Source organism: Cyprinodon tularosa, unplaced genomic scaffold (genome assembly GCF_016077235.1).
Source record: "Cyprinodon tularosa strain WSP-4 unplaced genomic scaffold, ASM1607723v1 ctg459, whole genome shotgun sequence".
Classification (NCBI taxonomy): Eukaryota; Metazoa; Chordata; class Actinopteri; order Cyprinodontiformes; family Cyprinodontidae; genus Cyprinodon; species Cyprinodon tularosa.
This window is the reverse complement of record NW_024039184.1, coordinates 251,174-268,514: the sequence shown is the minus strand read 5'-3', so window position 1 is coordinate 268,514 and position 17,341 is coordinate 251,174. Positions and strand designations below refer to the sequence as shown.

The window sequence follows — 17,341 nt, the reverse complement described above, 5'->3', positions numbered from 1 at the left end:
TTGGATGAAATAATAGCTGCATGAATCATGACAGCAGACAAGATAGAGGAGAGCAGGAGGCGAGGTTACCAATCTACTTGCTCTGGAGAGCAGAGTTCGCTGCTTTTAAAGTCTCCAAAATCTCCAGTAGCAGAAAAAAGTTGCTATATTTGGCGCTAGGCGCTTTTTGAAATCAAAGTGCTAGAGGGGTCTGAAAAGTCGCTAAATATAGCGACCAAAGCTCCAAGTTCGCAACACTGCTCTTAGCATTGTTTTCAAATGGTTTGCTGCTGTCTGTTTGGACCTTTCTGAACATTTGCAGCAAATGGACTGATCCAATATGGTGGACACTGCAGGAGGGGGCTGAGAAACACTTATTATAAGCGTTCTGATGGCATTTTTGCCAAAGGATCTTTATCAAAGACATAAATAATGTGCAAAAATAAGGAATAGTTGATTTAACCGGGGGTGGGTGTTCTTCTCCTCCAGGGTGCCAGGCTCAGGTGAAGAGCAGAGGAGATGGCGTCTTTGCCGCCAGGCGCCGCCATATGCAACTGCCTGAGGCCTGCAGCTCTTCCGTCCCAGTTTTTCCTAATAAGGCCTTCTGCAGTCTCTGCAGCTCCATAGCATAACGCTCCCACTCCCTTACCTCACAGTTAGGATGTTCTCCATTTCAGAGCCTTTTTTTCCCTCCATATGTGACATGGGTCAGTATTAAGAACACGGGCCTTTCTTTCCTGACTGCATCAGAAAACAGGTTTTTCTCCTGCTGTAATTGGACCTCTCCAAGTGCCCTTCAATTTAAGACCATGTCAGAACGAGCTTCCCTTTGACTTTTAGAAACGAATCAAAGACAGTGAAAAAAATGACTTGAAAAAATAAGCCCCTTATTTTTCTTGTAAAACAAGCTGAATAACCATAAATATTGCTCCTAATATTTGACTGCTAATCTACACAAACGCTCCCCATACATCTCACACTACATAGAAAGTAAGAAATCAATGGAGGGCAGGTTTCACTAAAAACTGTTTATTTTAACATTAGAACAACATCAGAACATCAGGATAAACGGTCATAAATAAGGAGAGCAAAAAGAAAGTTTTGACTAATAAATACAGAGCAGTGGGGGGTGGGGGTCTGCAACAGCTCCAGTGTAGTGTCTCCAGCTGATGTTAACCCAGCGAACACAGACGGGGCACAGTGTACCAAAAACATCAGAACATGGTGCAGTAGTCCCAAACAGGATCACTAAAACCGCAGCTACCAGAGAGCTTACAGGAACAAGTTCTCAGCAGGACACAGCTAGCTTTACCCTTCCCTCGTATCTAAATGGAATGTGAAGAACAAAAGAAAAAGAAAAGGAGCATCTTTCCTCCAGGCCGCTCCTGTTTGGCTGTAATCTTTGTTCTAACTCAACTTTAAAACAGCAGCACTTCCTGTGAAAAGCTCGAGCTGCAGGGGTTCAACTAGAAGAACCTGAACAATCAAACCCTGAGCCAGAGGCAGGAGGAAGAACAGCATCTTCGGCTGCTCCTCTTCCCCTTTCTTTATTCCACTGAATCTTAGAATTTATTGATTAACACCAAACATAAACTCTCTTTACTTTCATAACATCTCAAGGGAACAATTTTTTCCTCTAAACTCATTTGATTAATGAAACTGGATCGGATCTATGGATTGCTCGCATTAAACATCCGCTTTATGGCAACTAAAGCTGTTTTAAATATCAAATATATAAATGTTAGGGGGCTCTGAAGGATCTGCATATTAACACTCCATTCAAAGAAAAACAATCTTATTCAAACATTCAGATATTAAAGTTTTAGGAAGATTACATCTCTTACATAAATAACCAAGTTTAGTTATCTTTTAATTTATGCTTCAAAGAGCAAAAAGATTTGGGATTTAAATGGGCGTCTTCATATTTTATGGCTTTCACTTTCATTTCCTTTATGTACATCTGAAAATGCTACATATCTGCTATAAGAAAATAACTCTACTGAATTATGAAATAAAACAAAATTTTTAAACTACAAACGGGTTCTGTTTCCAGTAGTTTAGGTTTGAAGATTCAGAGTTTATATTGATCAACCTGAAATATTCCTGTGATGGAAGGATGTCCGCCTGGACCAACAAACCATCAACTAAACGACCGCTTCTCGCACACACAGTTCACACCTATGTACATTTGATCGTTTTCACTACGGCAGCGTCAGAATGCTAACGTTTGTCCCTGAGCAATCACGTAAAGCCGAATCAGTTGGAAGTTTATGGGTCAGTGCAAACGTTTCTCAGTGGTTTTAAATGAAACAAGGTGACAAAATGAGCAGGGACTCTACTATCCTACAGCACCATGTTTGGCAGATCAACGCACCTGTTGACACAGTGGAAAAGAAATGCCTTGCAGACCACAGGAAGAACCCCAAGGCCTTTCTACAAAGGTTTCACCTCATAGCAGGTGAACAGAAGTAATTCTCTCCAGTCAGAGCTGCTGTAGCTGGAAGTTTTTATATATAAAAAAACATGTTTTATTCCCATTTCCCCTCTGGGCACCCTCTCTCACAGCTTGCATCAAAGGACACCTTCAAACCACACCGATGCTTTTCCAGGCCCAGGAGCCAGCAGGGAGCGGAGGGTGGAGAGGTCACTGCCGGGAGCGCTTGGTGGGCGGAGCAGAGCAGCGTTCTCTGAGGCCGAGGCGGTTGAGCTCGGAGTGGAAGAACTGCTGTAGGCGGACTCCGGCCTTGGCCTCGTTGGTCTGACGGGGATTATACTGGAGACAGTTGGAGAACATCAACTCCACGTCTGAGATGTAGTCACCTGCAGAGACAAGCAGAGGGAAAAAAACAGTTTACATTCCAGGGAGAGGGCAGGAGGCGGGATAAACTGGCCATCCTGAGACACACAATATTATAAGCGTTCTGATGGCATTTTAGCCAAAGGATTTTTTATCAAAAACATAATAATCTGCACAAATAAGGAGTAGTAATATTAACCATACATGTAAACAGAGTTTTATGGGGCCCCCAGGAACCTGGGGCCCTAGGCAACTGCCTAGTATTGCCTAATGGCAAATCCCCATGCTCAAGAGCAACCTTCACTCCATTATCAAACATGGGTAAATGTGGAATTTTTTATAAACATGGTTGATAGAAACCATTCATCTGCACAACGCAGAGCCTTAAAATGCTGTGAATCTATTGATTTTTTGTTTTTTGATTGATTAATGAGGTGATCCATAGTCAATTTAAAGGACCAATTCTAATAACCACTTAATTTAAATGGCAGTTTTACTTACAAACTTTTACTTACTGAAAGTTTTCTCTTTAATCAAAAGGATATTTCCACAACAGGAAGGGCTGAATATTCTTTTATTTTTTTTTACAATATACAGTGTTAAAAAAGTACACAGTAATATTCTAAGAATTTAATGTCAAAGCGTCATTAAACACAAAAAAATGTTTCCTAAAAAATATTTAACTTATAAGATATAAAAGCAGGAGCCTCCTCGGTTACCAAATAAAAAAAAAGTTGAGACAATTTCCCGTGAACAGAGATGTATATCTACCATCAACAGACAGCAGGCTCGAACTGGTAATCTGTGATAGCGGGCATTTGCCCGGTGGGTCGGTCCTAATTTCAGCGTGCGAGGGCCGGTGTGACAGATCAACTGGGGAGGAGATCAACTGGTGACGGCAGCTGGAAAACCGCTGATTTTTGCAGATGTGTCTGTGGGCGGGGCTATTCAGGACCCCTCGCCTCAAACAGGAAGTAAACTGCGTGTAGACTCCAAGAACTACAAATTATTTTGTTAGCTGATCGATACGAAATACGTTGAGATTTTAAGAAGTCGCCATCACAAAGGTATTTAATTGCATTAAGAAAGCATATAGCATGTTTTAGGGTTTTCTGCAAACCCGCACACAGAGATTGTAGGAACTTGTCCTGCTGTTGTTTATCTGTTTGTTTCAGAGCCTCAGCGATGAGAGAAAGAACCGAGTAGAAAAACCACAGAAAGCTGTATGAGAAGTAAAAACAGCCAGTGCAATAAAAGGTCATTGGGAACAACTAACGGTGTATTTTTTCCATTTTTTTGTCGTCCTGTATGTCTTGTAAGTTAAAACGAGCGAAAATAAAATGTTCCTCTTTTATTTTCTGAAAAGCGCCGACTGTTTATATGGAGGGAAACTAATTACTTACAGCCCAACTCGTTCCCAGAGGAGTTATAAATGTATTTAAAGTTTAAGATGTGTTGCAGGAACAAAGCAAAATAACATAACTGCTGCGGGGAAGAGTGAAATCTCTGAATTCAGTTTATATATTGTGTGAATATATGTGATATTTTGGGCATCGGGGTGAACAAATGCAGAACCTGCTGTACTAAAGCATTAAAAGAAGCAGCACAGCCTCCAGGCTAACTGCTGCCAAACAATTAATAAATAAAACGGAGATTTTACGGTAGATATCTGATCGAAAAAAAAAAAAGATCTGGTTATTATTTTTTCTTTTAATAGCATAGCATAACCTACTGTCTAACTATCTCTTAACGGGGAGGCCCCATTCTGTTCTAAGAGTAAAGAAGGAAAAAATAGTAATAATACAGGTGCTGGTCATAAAATTAGAATATCATGAAAAAGTAGATTGATTTCAGTAATTCCATTTAAAAAGTGAAACTTGTATATTATATTCATACATTACATACAAACTCATATATTTCAGATGTTTATTTTGTTTAATTTTGATGATTACAAATGACAACAAATGAAAATCTCAAATTCATCATATCAGAAAATTAGAATATTGTGAAAAGGTTCAAAATTGATGGCCCCTGGTGCCACACTCTAATCAGCTAATTAACTCAAACCACCTGTAAAAACCTTTAAATGGTCTTTCAGTCTAGTTCTATAGGCTACACAATCATGGGGAAGACTGCTGACTTGACAGTTGTCCAAAAGACGACCATCGACACCTTGCACAAGGAGGGCAAGACACAAAAGGTCATCGCTAAAGAGGCTGGCTGTTCACAGAGCTCAGTGTCCAAGCACATTAATAGAGAGGCGAAGGGAAGGAAAAGATGTGGTCGAAAAAAGTGTACAAGCAAGAGAGATAACCGCACCCTGGAGAGGATTGTGAAACAAAACCCATTCAAAAATGTGGGGGAGATTCACAAAGAGTGGACTGCAGCTGGAGTGAGTGCTTCAAGAACCACCACACACAGACGTATGAAAGACATGGGTTTCTGCTGTCGCATTCCTTGTGTCAAGCCACTCTTGAACCACAGACAGCGTCAGAAGCGTCTTGCCTGGGCTAAAGAGAAACAGGACTGGACTGCTGGTGAGTGGTCCAAAGTCATGTTCTCTGATGAAAGTAAATTTTGCATTTCCTTTGGAAATCAAGGTCCCAGAGTCTGGAGGAAAAGAAGAGAGGCACTTCATCCACGTTGCTTGAAGTCCAGTGTAAAGTTTCCACAGTCAGTGATGGCTTGGGGTGCCATGTCATCTGCTGGTGTTGGTCCATTGTGTTTTCTGAGGTCCAGGGTCAACGCAGCCACATACCAGGAAGTTTTAGAGCACTTCATGCTTCCTGCAGCTGACCAACTTTTTGGAGATGCAGATTTCATTTTCCAACAGGACTTGGCACCTGCACACAGTGCCAAAGCTACCAGTACCTGGTTGAAGGACCATGGTATCCCTGTTCTTAATTGGCCAGCAAACTCTCCTGACCTTAACCCCATAGAAAATCTATGGGGTATTGTGAAGAAGAAGATGCAATACACCAGACCCAACAATTCAGAAGAGCTAAAAGCCACTATTAGAGCAACCTGGGCTATCATAACACCTGAGCAGTGCCACAGACTGATCGACTCCATGCCACGCCGCATTGCTGCAGTAATACAGGCCAAAGGAGGCCCAACTAAATACTGAGTGCTGTACATGCTCATACTTTTCATGTTCATACTTTTCAGTTGGCCAACATTTCTATAAATCCTTTGTTTTTATTGGTCTTCAGTAATATTCTAATTTTCTGATATGATGAATTTGAGATTTTCATTTGTTGTCATTTGTAATCATCAAAATTAAACAAAATAAACATCTGAAATATATGAGTTTGTATGTAATGTATGAATATAATATACAAGTTTCACTTTTTAAATGGAATTACTGAAATCAATCTACTTTTTCATGATATTCTAATTTTATGACCAGCACCTGTATGTGATATTCTGGAATTCAAACATGTTTTAAGCGATCAGCGGACTCTGAAACATTAACTGTCACCAGTTGATCTAAGACCAGCTCTTCAACAGGCAAAGCAGACACACGCAACAGGTTCATTATAGCAGGTGGGGTCAGGTGTAGCGTTCGTATCAACAGCTCAGCAGGTAAACAGACGCCCTGCAAATTGAAACAGAATTGAAACATTTCGGCCGCGCGGGTTCGATACCACATGAACTCTTAAGCCCTCCTTTCATTTTAACAGATTTTCCACAGATGGGCAAGATAATATTATCTCCTAACTCTGAAATGACAAACATTTCCTCGCAATCAACGTTTTGTGCTGAGTTGCTTTTTGTCATTCTAATTGTACCAGTGAAGCAAACAATTTAGACAAATAGTAAAAAGTAGACAAAACAATACTCTATTGCCAGTAACTTGAAAAACGTGAATGATTTAAAGTTGTTCTGCATGCAAACCAAATAATGTGGCGTGCTCAAAACAATAGAAGGGAATAAGATGATAGCTGACTGCGTGAACATGGTCACACATCATGACAGGTTCGTGGGTAAGAAAAATAATCAACAATAACAGTTAAAAATTTAAATTAGCCTGCTACAACCCTAATTGAGGACAAGATAATAACATCCAAACATCCCAGGAGATGGAGTGTTTTACAGCCCATATTCCTCCAGATCCGCTGGATCACAAGTTAATCTGTGACACTCTGCAGATTCTGACGCTTTCAGATCCTCACGATGCGTTTATTTGATCCCCAAACTTAAATTACTCATAATATTTCACATTATCCACAGACAACAGACGTGTGTTGGATAGATATTAGGCCAGGATAAATTATAACCTTTATTCTGACCCGTTTGTTTACATTTGCGGTATTTTGATCGGGCAACCACGCAGCCAACTAATCTCTCCAAACAGCTGTGCTGTGGACCCCGTCACAAATTAATCTAGTTCTTCGTTTAAGAAAATCTGCATTTTTCTACAAGATAAAACATAAAGCAGTCATGGCGACCCACACCATAGCCGTAGCTGCTAACTCTGGGATTTAAATTCTACTGTGAAAACAGAAAAAGTAAAGTTTCCGCATCAACAGGTATGTGATTCAGATTCTATGAGCTGCAATGCGCCTAAGTAAATACATTTTACCCCCTTTTTACACATGGGGCAGTAAAACCAGCTCAGCAGCAGCCCGTTATGGTCTCATAACTGGATATTATGAACAGACTGAACACAATAGCAATAAAAATAAAGGTGTTTGACCTGATACAGTTCATCATACGGGACAAAGTTTTGGGATCCACTAAAAAAAACAACACCGTAGTAGAGACTTGTATTTGTGTCCAGACAGGAGAATAAAGGAAAGATGAGAGCATTGAATCTAAGAAAATAACTTTTTGTCAATATTCAAAAAATAAAGTGGGAATAGTTGGAAGGAGGAGAAGCCCAGTTGTTCTGTTTGCAGTCGGTTTTTCTTTAAAATGTGCTGCTTACACACGTGCCTTCTGAATGACAGGCCTCATTAATGGATTTATTTTTACATTCAGGAATTTATAAAGTGGGCGGACTTTATTGTCCAAGCTACAGGTTTTCATTTATAGCTTATCGTTCAACAGGAGAAATGACACTCCAGTGTGAGACAGACTTATTTGTATTTTTTCTTTACACTTGTGAGCGACGCTGTTCTCTGTGTGGGATTCTTTGCACTATAGGCTTTGCTATACCACATCATTCTAATCTGAAAAAACTAAACAAAACAGAAATTAATTCATTAGATATGTCGGTTGATTTTTTTGGCGAACAGTTTTGTTACGTTAGGAATATTTTTTTCGCCAGGCATCAACACAGCCACCTAAGCTTCAGTAACATCTGCGGTGCGCATAGATTCTAACCAGTTAATCTTGTCCCCAGTTGATCTGTCACACCGGCCCTCCTTAAATCATACACTTATTTCCGGGCGAAGCTCCTACCTGTGACAGTAAATAACTGAAGGAGATCAAGATCCAATGTTAACAACCTAAATGATTTATGTAGTATATATAGTCCTTCCTTGTCATGCACATCTTTGTAACGGTTGGCATATGGTGTCATTTACCATTTCTTCAAACTGCAAGATCCTTGCAACAAACTATATACAAATAAATGATAAAACTAAAATGCTTTCTTTAAACCAAACTATGATGTTCCTCTTATATTTGGCTAATTTATGTTAGAATATTTTGCAAAAATATGTTGCCGTGCATGATGGGGTTTTTCATCTAAAGGCTAATTATTCTAATGTGAATTAGCAACGCAAACATAATCCATTGCTCGCTAGCAGTGCTGTCTGGGTGTATTAAACCATGTGGATTAAAGTGGAATCTGGAATAAATTGCAACTTGCAAAAAGTCCCGTGATCAAGACTGTGTCAAGGTAGGCCGTTAGGTTTTTAATTTTGCCCACCGCGACATGTTGACTCGGGCTCACAGGCTTTGTTCGGCTCATTTGCGCTAAAAGGTGGGGTTTATTGTGTTAGGTTGACAGACTTTTTCTAGTTATATTTCTCTAAAAAAAATGGCATACTCAAACTGTATCCGTGCTCATCATGTTTTGCATTTTTCTTGGAGAGTGTGAAATATCACTATAACCTGCATTTCAATGCAAGATGGAAGAGTCGAGTGATGCTTCTAACCAAGTGTGAAAGCTTTGAAAGGCATTCAGTTGACTGTGACGGCTGTGTGTCAAGGTGTAAAATTCAGCACTACTACTGTTAATAGTAGTAGTATCAGTAGGACTGCTGGTTTAGTTGATTTGGGTCTGTTGACTAATGGAACCATGATGTTTACATTTTTCCATTTCATTGCCCACATGCCACCTAGACTGGCAGTGAACGCTTACACACCGCTGAGCTTTCATGGATTCATTCTTGAAGAACTGCCTGTCTGACTCTATATTCTATTGTTTTATGTTGGAGTTTTTACAACACTCGGCTTACGTTTCATGTTTTTTGCATTCTGAAATCTAGTTTTTGCTAGAAGAAGTGTAATTTAGGATATCCATAATGACATTTCAAATAGGAGAAGAGGGCGCTTCTAATAAATGTCATATCAGCCTGCCATAATTAGTAGGGGTGCACCAATCGATCGGCCCCGATTTCCTTAATTTAGGGTGATTGGTGATCGGCCGAAATATACATATGAAACCGATCTTAACCACCGATCTATTTACCTCCGCGAGTGTCTTAAAATCAGTTGCTATTCCATATTTTTTCTGCTCTTAGAGACGGCTGACTGAAAGACCCGCCCACCGGGTCGAGTGAACGGTAACAACATCCGGTGTCGCAGTTCACAGGTCACCAGGAGCTTCTATGTCGTTGGTTTGGAAATATTATACTGTTAAAGAAGGAGACGAAAAGCTCGCAATTTGCAATTCTTGTAAGGCCGAAATTAGTCGGGGTGGAACCACTTCCAAAAGCTTTAATACTACAAACCTCGTTCGCCATTTAAGAGACCACCACGCCGCTGAATATACAGCATTTGAAAAGAACAATCAAGCTAGGGCTAAAGCGAAAGCCACCGGAAGATAAGAGTCCGTCGGTGGCCCGCTGTTAGCTCTTATGAGCAATGAAAAAAAAACAAAGCTACTAAGAGGAAACCTATCTGTCTGCCCCATGCACAAGCATTGAAAGAGAACGCCTGTTTAGCTTGGCTGGATGAGTAGTAGTAGATGAGAAAAGAAGTCGCCTGAGTGGTGAAAAAACAGAAATGTTTTTATTCATCAAGAAAAACCTGCCACTAATGCTCAAGTGACTCCAATAAGACTGAGAGATCAAAGCTTACCCCGATAATGTTTTTAGAAGATTTAGTATTGTAAGATTTTGCAAGTTACTGTTTAGATGGCTTATGCATTTAAATGGACACAAAGCTGCTGCATTGGGGGATTTTCTTTTAAGTTGCTAGTATGTTCTCAAAGGACCTTGAACCTTGTGATTTTGTAAAAGCAAAATACTACTGTGCACGTTATTTTAGGTGAGAACCTTAAAACAGTTCTCTAATCTGATCTTTTGTTGAAGTTTTGTTTTTTGAAATGTAAAAAACTCAAAAGACCAATGTTGTAGCCTTAAGTTTGTTTTATTTAATTAATATTTATTATTTAATTAATTTCTATGTCAAGGCTCTATCGCAGTTAAAACAAGTTTATAATGGTTCAAGGCTATTGTTCAAGGGCATGTTTTTCAAGAAAAGATTGTAACATTGAAAGTGAATTGCGATCTTGTAACACAGTGTTGGATATAGCAAAAAAAATAATAAAATCGGTATCAACCAAAATCGGAATCGGCAGGTCAGACTTTTTAAAGATCGGTGATCTGAAATCGGCCAGAAAACTGCAATCGGTGCACCCCTAATAATTAGACACTGGATATGTTTTAAATAGGTTAAAGAATAAATCTCCATGTGAGAATGGAACCCTGTGGAGAGGAAATTCACAAGATTACATTAGAGTTACATTAGAGATGGGGGGGGGGGTCATTTGGCTTTCTTGTTAGCCTGTGATACCCCATACCTGTCTAAGTAAGAAAGCTTTATTGATCTCACATTGGAGAAATTTACCTCTGTATTTAACCCATCCCATTGGGGAGCAGTGGGCTGCCTTTGTGCGGCGCCCGGGGAGCAGTGTGGAGTTAAAGGTCTTTGCTCAGAACCCAGAGTGGCAGTCTGTGGGAATGGGTTTCGAACTCACAACCTCAGGATTACAAGCTCTATGCTTTAACCACTAAGCCACCAGTCCCAAAATAAAAAAAATTAAGTGATAGATTTAAAAAGAGGCAATTATAAATTACTTTGAATGATGTTGTTGGCTAGTAAGAAAGCAATAACCAGGAGATGGCGAAGTGATCTGCTACCAAAACTGAATGAATGGATTGATGTAATTATAACCATTTATAATCTGGAAAAGATGACTGCATATATTAGACTGGAAATCGACAAATTCAACAATATGGCTGAAGTATATAAAGCAACATGGAAGGGATTTTGTTTAGGGGCTTGTAGTAAAACTGGATAGTTAATGGAGACGCTAGAATGAGGAAAGGACATTTATAATTATTATTATCCCTCACCCCACTTCAAAGCTACATTATTAGCTCAATTATTTTATTTTCGGTTTGTTTTGTTTACTTTTTACGTTCAAAACCTGTGTTATTATAGGGGCACTCAAGGAAAACCTGTTGTGACAATCTTAAAGTATTGGCTTTGCATTATCTTGCAAACTTGTAAAATTTCATTTGTGAAAGACAATAAAATATAAATCATAAAAAAAAAAGAAAATAACTTTTGTTCAGATTTTTAGTAATGTTAATAAAAAGTTAAAGCAATTAAAAGGAATATGACCAAGACAGATGTCTGGTTAACTGACTCATTTAAAGGATGAACATTTTCATCCTTCTATAAGAATCAGATCAACAGGAACCAGAATTATTCAAATCCAAACGGTGTCCGACACCAGTACGGATGATGCAGCCTGCAGAGGCTCATTTACACCTATCTGCATATGGAAACGTTGGCCACTCCTCACAGAACCAGAGCAGTCTGGTGTCTGCGGCTCTAAAGGCTCTGCTGTATCAGGAGGTGGTCGAGTTCTGCCGAGTTTGAGCTTCAGCTGATTTCGTTTTATAATCAATCATCTCAGATCCTAGAATCCTAATTTTAGGGTCTCTGCACTTCTTTCTCACCTGCGGTCTGATATTGACAGTTGTTGACCTTCTCTCTGATGGTGCTCAGAGCTATGGGCTGTGTGATGATGTCATAGTAATCAGGAACCTGCACAAAAACAAGGAGGATCTTTAGAGGAAAGCAGCAGCTCTAAGTGGGCTGAGCTCAGGGTGCTCTGCAGGTAACGGCCCTGAGAAGCAACCAGGTGCTCGATGCAGGGATTACACCCAGCTTGGAAGCAAAGCTTAACTAGATCAGCTGTTGGGATTAAAAGTTTGTGTACCTGAGTCTTGGACACCAGCTTCATGAAGGGCCAGCTGTCCTCATGTCTGACCAGCTCAACCGTCAGCTGCTCACAGGCAGACAGCTCATGGACTCCCTGATTCCTCCCTGAGGAGCGCCGACTGGAGGAGGATGAGGAGGCTGCTGGGAGGACTGTTTTTGATGGTTTGGAAGGCGCAGCTTCTGTAGGAGGAAAGGAGGAAATCAGGCGGTAGATCTGAATAGAAGCTGTTCAAACATCTCATCCTGGGAACCAGATCAGTTTGGTTAGTGACCTGGAGGAGAAACATATCTCCATTTCAACCTCTGGGAGAGAAGATATGTTTGAAAGAAGCGCTGGGTGTCAGACAGCAGCAAGTTTAATGGCTCCTATTTCTACCGAGGTTTTAACCCTGGTTTATATTCACACATTGAGCTGTGCGCCGCGGGGCTAACTGTGACCTCACACTGGCCTGGGGTCCCAATGTGACCCGAACGAAATACAGACGTCTCACCCGGTAACAAATCCCTTTGAGAAGAGCTGGACGAGAGGAAGTGAAAGTAAAATGATCAGAGGAAAGCTGGAGAAACACAAATCTGTTAAAAGTTAGAATACTTTACGTGGTTCTCGCTAGCGCGCTTCAGCGCAGCGGGACAATGCGTTAAAAGCAGTCACCACTGCCCTGAAATAAAACTCTGTTCATATTTGCCACTAACAGGGCCAGCGGGTCGGCATACTGCGAACTTTGGGCACCGACCGCACGCTTCAGAATCGTTCCAAACGGGAGCACATAACAGGGTTCCTACAGCATAAGGCAAGTTAAATTCAAGACTTTTAAATAATTTTTAATGCCACTTGAAATAAAGATTTAAGACCAAATTCATAAGAAAAACCTGCTTGAGACAACTTAACCCAAAGGTTTATTTTAACATAAACCACTGCACTAATGTTTTTAATTTTGAAAAAACTTCCAATACAGGAAGAAAGCTAAAAACACACAGATGACAGATATATTTTAACAATTATTTAACTGAATTCACAAACTTTGTTTTAGCAGGGAACAAAACAAATCAGTTTTAAAGCCCCAACATAACCAGTACTAAGTCTTTTTTGCAGCTATTTTTCTTCGTATCGTTTTCTTAGTATGTTTGATTTGGTGATAAGTGGAGGCGTTGCAGAGACAAGGGTGGAACTAAACTGAGAAATACCGGCTGTTTCTCTGTAACTGGATTTTGACGCTTTGTGTTTCGTGCTTCGCATGCGACTCCCCTGCCTTAATTCCCATCGTTCTGAGCTTGAATCGCTTCTTGCACAAAATACACTGAGCCTCATGTATGTTCCCTGGTTTTAGCCATGGAGGAAACTCTTGGCTGGAGACAAGAGCAATTGTAAGCTTGTAGTGAAAGCTGGATAGTTAATGGAGACGCTAGAATGAGGAAAGGACATTTATAATCATTATTATCCCTCACCCCACTTCAAAGCTACATTATTACCTCAATTATTTTATTTTCGGTTTGTTTTGTTTACTTTTTACGTTCAAAACCTGTGTTATTATAGGGGCACTCAAGGAAAACCTGTTGTGACAATCTTAAAGTATTGGCTTTGCATTATCTTGCAAACTTGTAAAATTTCATTTGTGAAAGACAATAAAATATAAATCATTAAAAAAAAGAAAATAACTTTTGTTCAGATTTTTAGTAATGTTAATAAAAAGTTAAAGCAATTTTTTTACACTTGCTCATATTTTCCAGACAAAAAGTTAATGGTGCATCTCCCAAATGTCCTGGCCGCAACAACGCTTTTATTGGTTCCGCTATCGGGACGGAACCAATAATGGTGAGATTACAAAAATAAATCATAATAAAAATTATTCTATTTATGATGTTTTAAAAATTAAGACCTACGAAAGACTGATTTCAGACATTTTAATACCAATTAAGGCCTTAGTTTTATTTTGAAGAATTCAATGCCTTTTAAGACTTTTTAAGGACCCGCGGGAACTCTGAAATAAGGTTGATCCCTACAGACAGGTTTGCCTGTGAAAGGATTCCATTGTAACATTGTGGTTAAATGCAGCGTTATTACGGTTTATTCAGCAAACAGGGGAGTTTACTGGCCAAGCCTGTGGTAAAAACAAGGATTAAGGTTCCGTTTCCATCACATATAAATTAAAAAAAGGCTGAAACAACTACCCATAGTATACAATAAATTAGCTTTTTTTGGTAACACAATCATTTTATATACATTATTTTTTTTAAAGGGCTCCTATGGGCTTCACAGGGGGGCTCTCGCCCGTAGAAAGCTGGCGATAGACACCAGCACCCCTCACCACCCCAGCAGGGATAAAGGTGATGGAAAATGGACGGATGGATAAAGCACTGTCTTCCCTAAAATAAGGAATGTCGAGCCTGATGTCAAGTTATATTTTGGCAAATGAGGAAATATTAAGTTATTAAAATTATCAGAATTATTATTATCTATGTTATTATTATGAGGACTTTGAAACGATTGTGCAAACGACGGTCTGTATTGAATACAACAGAGTTTGTATGATGAATTTATTCTCATAATATTCTTGTAATATTCTGACTTTATTCTGATATTGTTGCAGCTTTATAATGTTACAACATTATTCTAATGTTATTACTTTATTCTAGTATAAAAACACCCCTTTAGCTTGGCCCTAATACTCCGTTGTAGGAGCTGGTTTCTCCATCATCATCATCTCTCTGTGCAGAAGATAAATGTTTTATTCCATCGTACCGTATTTTCACGACCATAAGGCGCACCGTACTAAAAGGCGCACTCTCAGTTATGTGTCCCATTTCTGTATTTAACACACACATAAGGCGCACCGGACTATAGGGCGCGTTTTTTATATACAGGTACATGTCCTCTACTACCTTTAAATACCTCTACTGCGTATTTAAAAATACAGCGGGGGCAAAACTGAGTATGACTGTACTTTATTCATGTATTTATTACAAAGTATTAATCAAACCTGGGAGCTGGCCGTGAGACAGACACATCGCAGATGACACAGAGCTGTGATCACTCCTAAATTAACTTAAAATCCTGAAACCTGCCGGCGGAATATGTTCGCTTTTATTACCGGTATCCTGGTGCCTGCACTGTAAATTATTTAGATGAAAAACACCTGCCAGCCACCACAGTGAACCCGGAGGCTGCCCGGCCTAGAGGCTGCTGATGAAGGGATTTACTGTCGGTGCACCGCTGGTATGTGGGGGTCTGAGCGCCTCCGACAGAAATAGATAATCTGGATGAACTGACTGCAATTAAGTTTTCAGGTGGCCTTTCTCACTTAAAAACATATTAAAACTACTTTATTCCCACTGATCACAGCAAATATAGCTGCAAGATTTAGATTATTTAGATGAAAAAACACCTGCCAGCTGCCGCGCTGAAGAGGAGGAGACCCGCCCAGAGGCTGCTGTTGAATTAAGTTTTCAGGTAGAAAAATAGAGCGGGAGCAAAACTGAGTATGATTGTGCTTTATTAATGTATTTATTACAAAGTATTAATCAAACCCATCAAAGTCATCATCCTCTGTTTCTGAATTAAACAGCTGCGCTAAATCAGACATGCCAGTTTCCCATTCTTCGCTGTCAGTCACTTTCCGTGCAGCGCGGCTCCTCAGAAATAATGCCGGCTTTTGCGAAAGCTTGAACAACAGAGCCAGCAGACACGTTAGTCCAAGCATCTACAATCCATCCGCAAACGGTGGCGTAACTTGCCCGGCGCTGCCTTCCACTTATCCTGGAACTGTGGTCTCCGTCTGTCATCCATCACTCCCACGCCGCTCGCAGCCTTACTTTGAACGGCCGCTTTCACACCGATGTCGAGCGGTTGAAGTTCCTTTGTCAGACCCCCCGGTATAACGGCGAGCACAGCGTTCATTTGATTCACCTTTTTTTTCACATCGGCTGTGAGATGGGCACGCAGCGATGGTGATGCGTGGAAAAAAAGCACCTGTTCTCCTCACATACACCTGCCTCAGCCACGCTTTCATCATCTCCTCATCCATCCAGCCTTTTTCATTTGCGTTAATATCATATGTCATCAGAGCGATGTGTCTGTCTCGCTGTCAGCTCTCAGATCAGCTTCTCTGATTGGTTGATGCGGCGCGTCCAGCCGCAAAACTTGAAATTTTCCATCTCGAGCAGCAGCAGCGCGTTGGCGGTGCGTCAGATGCTTAAACGCTCCCGACGTGCTGCGCCTGCTGCTCAAAACGCGCTGCGGGACCTTTTGCTGCGCCTATACGCGCGTCAACCATTGACTTTGCATGTAAACTCCCTGCTTCTGATGCACCTGCTGGGTCCGGTTCACACCGATGTTGAGCGGTTGAACAGCGAGCACAGCCTTAATTTGTTTCCCCATGTTTTTCACATCAGCTGTGAGATGGGCACGCATGGAGTTACATATTAACAGCGATGGTGATGAGTGGAAAAAAAACACCTGGTCTCCTTACATTCAGCCACTCTTTCATCATCTCCTCAATGAGGTGGTCTCAAAAGTCGCAGTTACAACACACATAAGGCGCACCGCACCATAGGGCGCACCGCACATTTTGAGGGGAAAAAAAGACGTTTATGTGCGCCTTATAGTCGTGAAAATACGGTATATTTCTGTGTAACACACCTGTTATTCTTCAATAATCATCAATTCTTAAATAAACAATACTGCGCTCGGCCATTTTGGAGGTGGGACATTAACGGTCTTCTTTTTTCTGCATTTCCACTGGTTATGTTGATCACTGTCCCTCTGTGGTTTTTGCGAGTACAGTGCTTCTATGGGTTGGCAGATGAACACATGGCCTGCAGATGAACACATGCTCTCCTTTGGGGGCAGAGTGTTCAGGTGTGGAAGGATTCCCAAACAGCTGGGAACGGCTTAGGTGCCTTGTTAGGCCACGCCCCCTACTCTCCTTGGATTCATCAGCCTACCTGCTGAGGGCCTCTTGCTGACGTCTCTCTGACCCGGTGAGGTTCTGATGCTGCTCTTTGGAGGGAGGGTCTCATTACTGAGGCGGGCACCGGCACGCTGTCCTGAGCGGGACGCCGCTCTGTCGTTAGAAGCAGAGGCCTTCTTCCCTGAGCTTCTGTATTCAGAAACAAAAGATGAATGGATGAAGAGCAGAAAACTAGAATCAGCTTTTT

The 17,341-nt window shown here is 40.8% G+C and overlaps 1 protein-coding gene across 2 annotated transcripts in view; it reads right to left on the bottom strand.

Moving 5' to 3' along the window:
- Window positions 1–2,416: 2,416 nt before the first annotated feature.
- Window positions 2,417–17,341, bottom strand: part of baz1a (bromodomain adjacent to zinc finger domain, 1A) — a 47,213-nt gene continuing 32,288 nt past the window's right edge. Inside the window, exons 27-30 of one of the 2 annotated variants that reach the window (XM_038300875.1) lie at window positions 17,129–17,283; window positions 12,186–12,367; window positions 11,923–12,010; window positions 2,417–2,799 (exon numbers count right to left, since the gene is read on the bottom strand). In XM_038300875.1, the coding sequence (XP_038156803.1) occupies window positions 2,624–2,799; window positions 11,923–12,010; window positions 12,186–12,367; window positions 17,129–17,283 (601 nt within the window). In that variant the 3' untranslated portion in view covers window positions 2,417–2,623. The remainder of the gene's footprint in view (window positions 2,800–11,922; window positions 12,011–12,185; window positions 12,368–17,128; window positions 17,284–17,341) is intronic. The other variant, XM_038300876.1, reaches the window with a different exon arrangement.